This window comes from Thermobia domestica, chromosome 3 (assembly GCF_964235325.1).
Source record: "Thermobia domestica chromosome 3, izTheDome1.hap1.1, whole genome shotgun sequence".
NCBI lineage: Eukaryota > Metazoa > Arthropoda > Insecta > Zygentoma > Lepismatidae > Thermobia > Thermobia domestica.
Window position 1 is genome coordinate 297,816,418 of NC_137456.1, and position 12,977 is coordinate 297,829,394.

General features: G+C 33.9%; 1 protein-coding gene across 1 annotated transcript; it reads right to left on the reverse strand.

Moving 5' to 3' along the window:
- Positions 1 to 547: 547 nt before the first annotated feature.
- On the reverse strand, positions 548 to 1,197 carry LOC145682262 (uncharacterized). The gene is made up of 2 exons (XM_081753843.1): positions 842 to 1,197; positions 548 to 800 (listed from the first exon to the last, which is right to left on the reverse strand). Exons 1-2 carry the CDS (start codon positions 1,195 to 1,197, stop codon positions 548 to 550), a joined length of 609 nt encoding a protein of 202 aa, XP_081609969.1.
- Between the last annotated feature and the right edge of the window lie 11,780 nt (positions 1,198 to 12,977).

A 12,977-nucleotide genomic window follows, 5' to 3' on the forward strand; every position in this document is an offset into this window, starting at 1 on the left:
TCAATACAATTAAAAATAATAAATTCACGTCTTAGATAATGTTCAAAGAATATAGAAACATAGGCTACCTGCTTGTGAATATCTTCTTTTCCTGTATATATGAAAACGAAGCTTGCCATATATTCCGAGTATATTTGGTAAATACATTCTCTACTGCACTTTTTCACTATACATCAGTCCAAATTTTATATATTTATCAGTACACACAGCAATCCAAACTTTTACAGCACTTTATCAGTACGCATAGCAGTCCAAAGTTTTACGGCATCTTATCAATATAAACAACACTTATATTTCTCGGAAGAGGCAGGATCCTTTCTTGAAATTCTAATTTATATACTTTCTCCCAATAAAGTCTAATTTGGAAGAAAATTCATAGAATAGGCAATATTAGGCACTAAAGCAATTATTTAGGCAGGAACGGGCGAAATAGGCAAAATAAAATTGTCTTAAATTGAAACTATAACCTCCGATTTAAACTTCAAAACGTTATTTTTGATTATATTTTTAATATTAAAGAACAGACATTTTGTCTAACATCCGGTCTCTAATCATCACTATCGGACATGCGCTGAGCAAGTTCAGAATCCGAAGACGAATTCTCGTCCTCTTCGCTTATATCATAATCATCATCATCACTGTCAATACCACCAAGTTCAATTACAAAATTATCTATGGTATCCTCTATTAATCCATCTTTCTCCCAGAACTGCTGCTCCACTCTAATCACGTGTTTGTTGTACCCCTCCCAATCCTCCGGTGTCACAGATTTCAGAGCATCTCTGGTCACTTCCTCCAATCTAGACAAAGGCAAATCCCCTGTTGGATTATCTTCCCTAACAATTCTTTTGATTTTGCCCAAGCTAGTTCAATGGCATTAAGTTCACACATGTAAGGCGGAAGGCGAAGTACGTTATGACCATTGATCTTCAATAATTCATCAATGCGATATACTTTCTTCTGTGGCTTATGTTGTTCAATCAGCTGATGTAGTTCAAACTTCTTCATATTTTGAGAAAATGGAACTTGGTTGTCTTGAAGCCAGTTCATCATCTCCTGTTTTACAGCATACTTTGATGGTGGTTTGTTAATTTGTATGTTGTGGTAGGGAGCATTATCAAGCACAATGATACTTTCTTTAGGAAGATTCGGGACAAGTTCTTCCGTAACCCATTTCTCAAAATTAAGTGAGTTCATTTGTCCGTGGTAGTCCCCAGAAGCCCTTCCTGCTCTAAAAGTTAAACTTGTCCCATCAATAAACCCACTACTTGCTGCAGCATTCACTAAGATCAACCTGTTCGAAGAACTTGGGTTTGAAGACACACCGTGTAAAGTTTCACTCTGCCAGCATTTCCTAAAAGTCAGATTGTTGTCTACCCAACTTTCGTCTATGTAAACGATATTTCTATTTTGTGACCTGTAATTTCTAATGGCCCTCAAATACCTTCACCTCCAATTCACAATATTTGGACGCTCGATGAGAATCTTCCTATTACTCCTGCATCTTTTCCACTGAAACCCCATACTATGAAGCAACCGCCGTAAAGTGTGAACCTTCCACGGGAAGTAAACTTTTTGTTTGATGACTGGCAATAACTTTGGTGCACTTGGAACAATTTTCTTCCGCAAATATAAGTGTTGAATGATATCACGTATAACGCGCCTGTCAAATTCATCACAATGAAACCTATACTTTTCCGCTTTAGGTCGTTTTTTACCTGGAGTGGTGAGTGATGATTCACCAGCGTCCATTCCCTCTTTCCGTATGTTTTGTCACACTTCGCACAGAGATCCCTGTATAGGTGGACACACGCAAATTAGGATTTGATAATAAATGCTTCAGTTTTTTCTAACTCGCTTCTTCGTCGCACTGCACTATGACCTTCCTTATTACTTTCCTAGCTTCGCTGTGTATAGTTTGCCCTCTCTTACGCTGTGAAGCCATTGTCAAATGATTAACAAGCAATAAAACCGCAACCACAACAGCACTCAACAAATAACCTTTTCTACCCCTGGCAACGCTGGCATATAGAAGGAGGGTAAGGGAGTGTCGCAAGAGTCAGGCAGAAAGCATGTTGGATTTTTTCCCCTCTACCTCAGCCCCCGCTGGTAAGCAAGCTAGCTCCCTATAGTACTCATTTAAGCTAATTTGCGTGCATATTATGCTCAGTTTTAATTTATGTCAGTTAAATCAAACTTCAGATTGTAAAGTAATGTATAATATACCTACTTCGTTTCGTTAAATATATTCTTAGATTAAGGTGACAGAGAACTTTTCAAGAAATAGTTTAACTTATTTTGTGTGTGTTGAGGAGAGGGGGCGTATGTAAACGCATGATTCAGCTGCTTGGTTTTCGGTGATTGGTACAGTCATCTTCTGAAATACAATACTAGGGTGTGGGGAAGAGTTTGTATGGTGCAACTCTGTTCGAACTTTTCTTACAAAGTAAGTGTTTTTTTATGTTAAATAAAACTAGTTAAAATTGATACACTGATGAGGTGTATATACATTTCAAACTATTATAATGTACGGTATACAATTAGTAGACTTAAATTAATATATAATTTTTGTTTATGTATTCACATTAAATATATTGCGTACGACAAATGTACTTAATGTAAAATTAAGTGATTATTACTGTAATTATTCTCAATAAATCTACAGGATTTTATTTTATGTATTGTCTTTTCAAGGCTTTTAAAGGTTTTTATTTGGCTTTCGGTTTGTTATGTAATCATAAGTAATGTAGGATGGTGGCATTTAGATCATTTTAAGGATAATTTCTCTATTATATACGATAACTCAAAGAAATATTCGATTGTATATCACATTAAATATTTACATGATATAAAATAAGTTATTTTCCCCGTTTTTCATGTATAAATCTTACCACCAGTGGGGTTTTGCAGTGTAGACACTGGTTGCCCAAGTACTTCACAAGTTGCGGTGTAGTCAATGCGGTCTGGTTGCTTGAGCACTGACTTCAGGAGTGGTAGAATGAATGACTATTTGGATACAGTGAGTAGCCTAGTGGTTAATGCATCGACACGGTAAGTTGAAATTACAGGTTCAAATCTTAGTCCAGTCTTGCATTTTCTTTCCTTTTGTAATTATGTACTTCAGCTCAGTAGACCTGATTTATTTATATTCGAGTTATTTCATCATGACTTTCAAAAAAAAGGACGACATGAACCACTCACATGTTGATAACAGGGATGGCTTTCTTGTGCTCTGCCATTTATTCTACGCACTACAATAGCTGCTTTAGTGTTGTGTGAAACATACAACGAAGAGCACAATATAGACACCTCGACTGCGGACATCTCAGTGGTCCACGTCGTCCTTGTGTTAAGAGTCATGGTGCAATAAAATGGTTTCATGGTGATTGATCACGTTTTATAGTGATTCTTTATAAGAAAAACTCATTTTATACACGTGTTTGTAAGTTTCGTATATTTTCAATAATTTTGTAAGAAACTGTAGTATAGTAGAGATGCAAGGGCTCGGAAAAAAACGGCTTTTTTAAAAACTCGTTTTTTCTGCTTCGCATTTTTGCTTGGGAAATGTTGGGCTTTTTTTTTGAAAATTTTGCTTAAACTGATAAAGCAAACTTTGTTTCGCTTCTCTACAACAAAAAACTCATTTAAATAGTGGTTGATGCAGATAATAATATGAAACCTCGAAAATAAACCATGCATTTCAAAAAGATTTTTTTTTCAAATTCTTGACATAATTACATTATGAATTCCAAAGGATTAACTAATATATGTAATAATATTTTAACGTCTTATATACAATAAGTACTTCAAAAATACACAAACAACTAGCAAAATTGTATGTAGTATTTTTACTTGAAAATATCACAACCCTCTTTTTAAAGCAAAATAAAGAAAAACATGAGATAAATCTGCACATCAAGAGCTTCGTTTCGGGTGGTTCTGTACATTCTTGAAATTATGTTTTAACTTTCATATACATTGTATGAATATTTCGAACAAATTTTTCACTGATTGATCACATACGTAATAATATGTTACCTCCTATCAGGTGCTTCGGATCTGCAAAATCGGTAAAGCTCCAAATTATGTAATGCACTGACTGTTCCTTAAGCTTGTTCAGAATCGGGAAAGTGTCGAATTTTCTTTTGATGGATCATTTACGTAATAGACGGTTCATCTGAGGGTATGGTTTCCTAGGCTCTAGAATATATAACCACTATCACGGTTTACCCAGTCCTGAAGGTTTCTTAATTTATAACAAGAAAATTCAACATATCCTTACGAAACTTTTTTTACAAAAAAACTATTGAATATATTTAAAAAGAGCGGAAAGATCAATCACTGTTCCAATTTACAAGAAAGACAACAAATATGATTGTAATAATTATCAAGGCATTTCTCTTAACATTCTATTAATAAGATTGACCCCATACCTAGATGAAATTATTGGAGAATATCAGTGTGCATTTAGTCGAAATCGACCAGACATTTACCATTCAACAAATACTCGAAAAGAAATGGTAATATATTACCCAGTACATCAACGGTTTATTGATTTTAGAATGGCTTACAACTCGGTAAGGAGGGAAACATTGTACAACATTCTTACAGAATTTGGAATACCGAAAAAGCTAGATAAGTTTTTAAATGCATTCCAGAGTAAAGTCCGAGTAGAAAAATGCGAGCTTCCACGTCGAGATTGGCCTGAAACAACTATATGCGTTATCGCCGTTATTATTCAGCTTTGTTCCGGAGTACGCTATAAGAAAAATCAAGATAAGAACCGGAGCCTAGAGTTGAATGGTATTCACCAGGTTATGGTGTATGCTGATGATGTAAATCTGATAGAACGATCGAAAGAAATGCAGAGAAATGTAAATACAAGGAAGTTCACAAGGGTCGTAATACGGCAAATTATGAATGCGTTAAAAATCAATTAATACTTTCGACAAAGTGGATACTTTCAAATATCTTGGATCAGTTTTATCAGACCAAAATCATACCCACAAAAAAATTAAATGTCGACTGAAATCAGGAAATTCTTGTTATTATTCAGTTCAAAATACTTTGTCGTTGCGAATTCTGTCAAGGAACTTAAAGCTTACAATATATAAAATAATAATCATGCCTGTTATGCTTTATGGTTGTGAAACATGGTCGCTTACGCTGAGGCAAGAAAGCAGACTGAAATTATTTGAGAATAAAACTCTGAGACGAATATTTGGACCCAAGAGGGACGGGAATGGGGAATGGCGGAAACTTCATGAGGAGGAACTACATAATTTATACGGTTTAACAAACATCAAGAGTCATCAAGTCTAGGAGGCTCAGGTGAGCAGGTCATGTAGCCAGAATGGAAGAAAGTAGGAACGCTTTTAAAGTTTTAACTGGAAATACAATCGAGAAACGTCTATTAGGAAAACCTAGGCCCAGATGGGAGGACCATATTAAGATGGATCTAGTAGAAATAGGAATACAGAGTAGAAACTGGATTGAATTGGATACGGACAGAAGTCAATGGAGAGATTTTATGCCCGGAGAGAAAGAGAGAGAGAGAGAGAGAGAATACATTTAAGTTAAGCACAACTGCAAAACAAACATGAGTGTGTGGTTAGCTTTTGCGCTTCTATTGTGAAGTCCGGGGTTCAACTCCGCATTCGACCATTTTGACAAAAGTTTTCCTTAATTCCATCTGTGAATATAAAGATAGTGCTTGTTCCGTGAGTCCTGGTCGACTTACTATCTAATCGTTTTTAAATCTTTGTTATTAAGTACCAGCAGTGATGGGTTTGTGAAGAGGGTTAGGGTGGGGATATCTTTCGGATTGAAGCCTCTACCCCGGAATTAGGGAATTTCTATAACAAACTAAATATTAGTTTTGCCTTTACTCATAAACTTCAAGCTGTCCTCAAATAAAAAAATAGGAAGTTTTAGAAAAACTACTACTCATAAACTTAAGCTCTTCTTAAAAAAAAATTTTTTAGAATAAACAAACATTATTCAGAGAAACCCCTCCCAAATATTCTTCTAAATCCGATACTGATTATTTCTATAAAATGGTATCCAAGGTTGTGTCCGGAAGATGATTATTGTTAAATCATTGCTCAGCTACAGTATAACGGAAATGTGGAAGTACGCTCTGACAGACATATTGGAAAACGTACGCTCTGATGAATATATCGAAAACATAAGTTTAATTATGTGCTAGAAACTAGAGTACTAAGCTCTAAGAAGTGAAACACGGATGACTAAAGAGAAATGATCTAGAGAAGGAAAAATGTCGATAATTCAGAAGTTAAAATAGCTTCTAAAATTACCTTCAAATACTACGCACTATATGTGTACTTTAATTCACAAACCATGTGCTACATCCATCATGATGGTGAATTCCAGAGCGAAATATGGCATTAAGGTAATGTACTCTTATTTAACTTTGGAGTATACTATAAGAAAGCTATTTAAACAGAAAAACCATGAAAATGAAAAAAGCCAAAATTCTCGTTGTTTTCCCAAAAACCATCGATTTATGTGCAAGAAACCATCGATTCAAAAAAGCCGACTTTTTTGCATGTCTATACTATAGCATATTTTTAGTTCCATTAAGAATACTTTTCACAAAATGCATGTGATTTGTTCTGATTGTTTTGTTCCTCCATATAATTTTTCAATGAATATTGGCATAGATATAGAATGTACTGTGTCCGAGATAATTACCTTTCTCCACTTGTACTGCACAATTCCCCTTGTGGTGTCGCCTTGTAATATTAAGGGATCCCGGGAACATGACAAATGTTAAGAAAATATTAAACTAGTTTCAGACGAATTTGTGCTAACAAAGAAAATATTTACGATTTATTTTTCAAATAGCAATTGAAGTATTTTTGATTTGTGATTGTATGTAGTTTCAGAACGTACTTAAAATATTTTCTAACATTTTCTGGTTTTTGCAGAGAAATATTTTAAATTCTTTCTGAATATTTTTCCATCATTACCACCATAACACCTACAGTTCCAAATACATTTCTTTCTTCAACCTATAAGTTAGAATACTAGAATTTATTTCAACAAATTTATATGATACACGTTTCCGTGTGTTCTAAACCGGTTCCAACATACACAGACTTCTACCACCCGATCAATTTGTAAAAGTGAAATCCAGATATTTTAACTTACAAGAGTTGGAAAACTGTTCAGTATGCATTTCATTCAGTATTGAAGAAAGACGTGTATTTCAAACTGCGTGTGTTATCGTGGTAATGACGAAAAAATATTCAGAAAGAATTTAAAATATTCTATGTGAAAACACGAATTCGTTAGGAAGTATTTTAAGTACGTTCTGAAACAACATACAATAACAAATCAAAAACATATCAATTGCTATTTGAAAAATTAATCGTAAATATTTTCTTTCTTAGCACAAATTCATATCTGAAACTAGTTTAATATTTTCTAAACATTTTCTACTCTTACAAAACACCAAGGAAAATAATTTGAAAATGTTTTTGATATGTCTACCTTACATTATCTGAATATTTTCTGTCTTGTACAGAAAATATTATCTAAATATTTTGTCATGTACAGAAAATGTTCTCTAAATATTTTGTCATGTACTGAAAATATTCTCTAAATATTTTCTGTCATGCACAGAAAATGTTCAGTAAATATTTTCTGTGATGTACGGAAAATATGAACTAAATATTTTTTGTCATGTATAGAAAATATTTTTGGTATAAGTGGAAACTATTTTAAAATTATTATTTTACAGAAAATTATTTTTTGTTAAAAATGGATTAGAAATCTTCAGAAAACATTTCAACTAAGTACCCCATATATTGTAAAAATATTTAGAAAAAAAATATTTATTTTAGACAAATGATTTTCAGTGTTATTGGCAAATTATTTTAAAATATTCCATGAGAAACATTTTAAAAACCATTCCGTTAACATTGTATAAAACGTTTCAAATAAATTTTCAGTAATGTGTGGAAATGGTACAGAAAACATTTTTTGGAAAACTTTTCTAACGGCGTATAAAATATTTCTACAACGTTTTTGAGTATATTGCGAAAATATTTCCAGTATTATTTGGAAAATGTTTTCAACAACATATGGAATATATTTCCTTAAGGAAAGTAGAATACATTTTCTGAAGGAAAATGATGGTACGTTTTAGAAACCTTTTGAAAATATTTCATTGCTGTGTGGGCAGTAGCCTCGATCTATACATATCTGAATTTAGAGAGCAATATTGGTATTAAAGATATTTTGTGTCCATTCCTTTACTTTTTTCATTGTGTGCGAGATACATGTGTTCATCTTTATCATTTCATCTGTAAATATGCATTATTTCATTATCTATGGTGGAAGATTCTCATTATTGTTTTCAAAATATACTTAGCTTGATGATATTAAAAGGCAATTCCCATCAGTAACGTGCCAGAAGTTAACGTGAAATCAGAGTTGCTTGTAGAATTCTTTGTCGTTATATCCTCGTCGTCGTATCTGCTGCAGAAGGGTATTGAAGGAATGGTTTGACGCTAAATATTTGTTATTCTTACGGTATTTTAGTCTTTTTATTGCGATTTTTTCCTTCATATGGCATCATAAAATGTTAAATACCATATACTAGATACTAGAATTGTTTCGTTGCTTTTCTGGATATTCACTAACATAATTGAGATAAGCAGAATTTATACTTTGAATAAGATTCGTTATGATTAATATATGCACAGTGTTGAATTAACCTTTCACTGGGAAATACAGTTTTTTAAATACAAACTTTCTTAGATATATTTATATTTTTATCAATTAATTTATGAAAAGACAGTTAAGAATTAAAGTGACATAATCTTCAAGTGTGTAGAATCCAAGTAATTGGATATGAATTATGCTGAGCAAATATTCACAAATTTTTATTTTTTCTTTATTTGCTAATTATTTGAGAAAAGAAATAAGTAACAAAAATAAGGTAATCAAATGATAGTTTGCGTTAATATATTATCAAGGATAAATTTTTCATGGCTTGAATAGTCTTGAGATTGCTTAAATTAATTACTAATTTATTGTGTTCCACGAAGAAAGACTACCCGTATAAACTCAAGAGTTGGATTTTGGTACGTGGTTATAAAAACATAAATTAATGTGTTGTGCATTTTCTTTTGTTTCTCTTTTGTTTTGACCAAAACTAGCCAATCATATACACACTGAAAAATTGTTCTTTACATAATTTTCTTCTTTAGAAATTTGATAGTGTTTTATTAATTATTGCGTACACGTTGCGCGAGTAAAGTCAAACTAATGCTGGACCCGGCGTGAAAGCTTCACAAGTTGCAAACATAGCGTAAGATGTTAGATTTAGAGTGTATGATACTTAAATTGAACTCTTATGAGAAAAGAAAATGGTTGTTTTAATTTTTATATTTTAATCCTTAATAGAGTGCAGAATCGTAAGCTAAACTTGTAAGTTAAACTTAGTTAGATTTGTTGTCATTGTTGATTAATTTATACGGACTTTGGCGTCTGAACGTTGCATTAAGTACTAAAGCAATATGTTCGTAAACTTTAGGTTAGGAGGACACGAGTCAGACTCACATGTAAGTTGCAAAAGAAGGAAGATAAAATATAAAACTGTTGCATGTGACTTGTGCTTCAAGTGGCATCATGTACGGCGTTTAAAACTAGACGCGGCCAGAATTAAACGGTTTGAAACTGGAAATGAGATTTGGCCGCTGTGGTTCAGTGGTAGAGTGTTTGCCTCTGGTGCCTCGGGTCCCGGGTTTGATCCCAGCCCCGCCAAGTAAACTTTCTGGTGGACAAACAACGTGTGCGTGGATTTCTTCGGGGTTCTCTCGTTTCCTCCCACTTTCTTCATTCCATCATATCATTCATTACTCATATCACCGTCTCCTTTAGCCTAACCGGCATAATCGTAGGACGTAAAACTCAAAAATTTCATTTCATTTTTGAAAATCAGAATTGGGTCTGTCCCTATTGTAATACAGAAGAAGTGACAAGTTTTCTGAACCAACAGGAAAACTGCTGACAATCCTTGATGAAATTAGTGGTGAAGTAGACATTACTGAATTTGGAGAGAAAGCGAAAAGACAGCTAACAACATACTCATGAAAATCGATTCATATTGCTATGCTCGACGCTTTAATGCAAACGATCGAAAATAAAAATAATCAACTCTTAGAGGACTTAGAAGATAAAAATAAACAATTCTTAGTGGAGTTAGAAGGTAAAAATAAACAACTCTTAGTGGACTTATAAGGTAAAAATAAACAGACGATAGTGGATTTTAAGAATGATATTCAAATAGAGAAAGAAAATGTTGGTGGACCGCAGACAAGAAAATGTAGATTTCAGATCCGAGATTAATGATGTAGAGAACCGGTTAAAAGATATTGTATGTGAAGTAAGACAAAAATTAGAAAATAATATATTTTTTGTAGCAAGTGGTTTCTAAGGTGTAAAAGCGGAAATTGGAAATATATATTTAGAAATAGAAGCGAAGATTTTTCGTTCTCGGGACAAATAGACCAAAGAATAGAAATCACACTGAGTAAATAAACATTTTGAAATTCCATATCAATACTGTAAATTCTGCTGTAGAGATTAAAGATATGGATACATACCAGAACTTACATAGATTGAGATTAGGAAATCACAACGGACGAACGCGCTAGTAGATAATAATTTAATAGACTTAAATGAGAAAATTGAAGAATTCCCTGATCATTGCAAACAGATTGTGCCAACCATTGTGCTCGAAAAGTCGAAATAATCCATAGCAAACTCAATTAGTTGCGTTATGGGGAGAAAGAAATTGAAAGGAATTGTAGTCCAGGAACTTTAGTCAAAAAATGGACGTTTCTTCGGAAAAATTAGAAGCCAAGGTTTTTCTTCACAAAAACGTTCATTAGCTCATTCTAAATGACATATCAAAAGTCCCCGACTTTCTGCTGTACGCTTCCCCTTTTTTCGGGGGGTGGAAGTGGGGGAGGAAAACGCAATTTAAAATAATATCAAATTCAGCTTATTTGCATGTTAACCTTAATATTCCGAATAAAAAAACAAACTTTACCGGGAACGCTTAGCACATTTGCTCGTAAATGTCTCACAGGAAGTCCCAAAGAATATCAGATCGGGTTTCGGAAATATGACGTCATCAAAATGGCCGACACCAGAATTTGTAGTGTTTTGTGGGAATGGTTATTACTTCCTGCAGAATAGTGATAAAACCGTCGTTTTTGTTTCAGATTGAAGATAATTAATTACCAAATGTACGGAATGAAACGTGCTGTCTGCATTGTTAATTTCTTTCGAGATTCAGTAACAAAAAGAAAAATAGTTTTTGAGTACTTGGTTTTAAGTGTAAATTCAAATAACTCTGTAATCATAAAATATTTCAAAATATATCTTCAAATAAAGGTTGTAGAACATTATAAAGCCTTTCCAACAGTACCTGTACCTGCATTTTCTTGTAACTAAAACCAACTAAAGGAGAGAGGTCCAACTGCACAATTATGGGACCAGTATTTAGATATGGTGTTAATCCTCAAAGAGTTTATTGGGGCAGAAAGGATGGGCGACTGGAAGGCTCCTTTGTCTGTAGTGAAGAGGATGATTTCGTATTTCCACGCCGCAGGACATTTTTGTACGCTAAAAGTGCCAACTTGTTTGTACAAGACATGGTAAAGTGGAGAACATAATGGATGGAGACATCTATAGAAAATTTACTGCAAACGTTTTCACTGTTAAGCGATTAGACAATTTTTTTTAGTGGAACTCCAACAGATATGGTAATAGAACAGTCACTCATGAATTCTTCAAAGATACGAGGAGGCTTTGTGCATGGAAGAAGTACAAAAGAGAATGTTTTAACTAAGTTTGTTTTTGGTTTGTTAAGTGCGAGCAACATTTCTGAAGGACTAGAAAACTTTTGTAGGATTTTGTTCACAAGTGAAGAACAGAATGTAGATGCACGAGAATCTCGAATCAAACGGGACCAAGAAGATGATAGGAAAGTATCAGAGTGGTTCAGTGCTCACAACCCTTTCCTAAATGTATAAGTGAACATGTGTATAGCAACAGGGGTTACAGGTAATGGGGAGAAGATAAACTGCTACGATGTACTGAAGATTGGAGCAAACGTGATGGAAAGAAAAGTTGGTGACAATTTTCATGTCAAAATATTCTCGTACTGATAGGGTTCTTTCTTTTCAAACAGTGAACAATCACCTTACGGTACATGATGTTACTGTGCCTGTCAATCTACTGCTCTTGTTTCAACGGTTCAGCGTAATCCAAAGATCAGATGATGACCTTCGAGCATGTTTAAATTTCGAACTGGTTCCTTACCCAATGGCTCTTTTTGATGCAACTGGAATTAGAAAAACGAAGAAACCATCCTTATTCAACATCTTCAACCCGACCAATGTTCATCCTGATCTCGGAAACGCAAACTACGTCGTTGATGGAGGGTTCCTTCTTCATCGAGTGGTGTGGCGTCAAAACGATTCTTTCATGGATATTTGTGATAAATATGTGGCATATGTGGAAAAACACTTCGGTCAAAACACTGTCATCGTATTTGATGGATATGGTAATCCTCAGAGAAATGTAAAAGGTATGGAGCAACTCCGACAGTGCTCAAAAGCAGCATCAACAACAATTATATTTGATGGAAACATGGTTGCGACTACGAGCCAAGAAAACCTTCTCGCCAATGGAAACAACAGAAGTAGGTTGATTGGTTTGCTCACTGATAAATTCAAGGCTGCCAATATTGATGTCAAACAAGCAGAGAATGATGCTGATATCCTCATTGTAGAAACCGCACACATGACATCAAAAATTAATTCTAATTCTACAGTTATTGTTGGTGAGGATATTGATTTGTTAGTAATCATGACAGCTCGAACTCCGCCGAATTTAGAATTTTTTTCTTGAAGCCAGGAAAAGGAAAGACAAAG

Bases quoted from the DNA above. Each gene is read 5' to 3' on its own strand.
- LOC145682262 (XM_081753843.1), bottom strand. From the start codon at position 1,197: ATGAACTCACTTAATTTTGAGAAATGGGTTACGGAAGAACTTGTCCCG. The intron at 801-841 runs GTTAGGGAAGAT...GCCTTTGTCTAG, and splicing joins TGGGCAAAATCAAAAGAATT to ATTGGAGGAAGTGACCAGAG.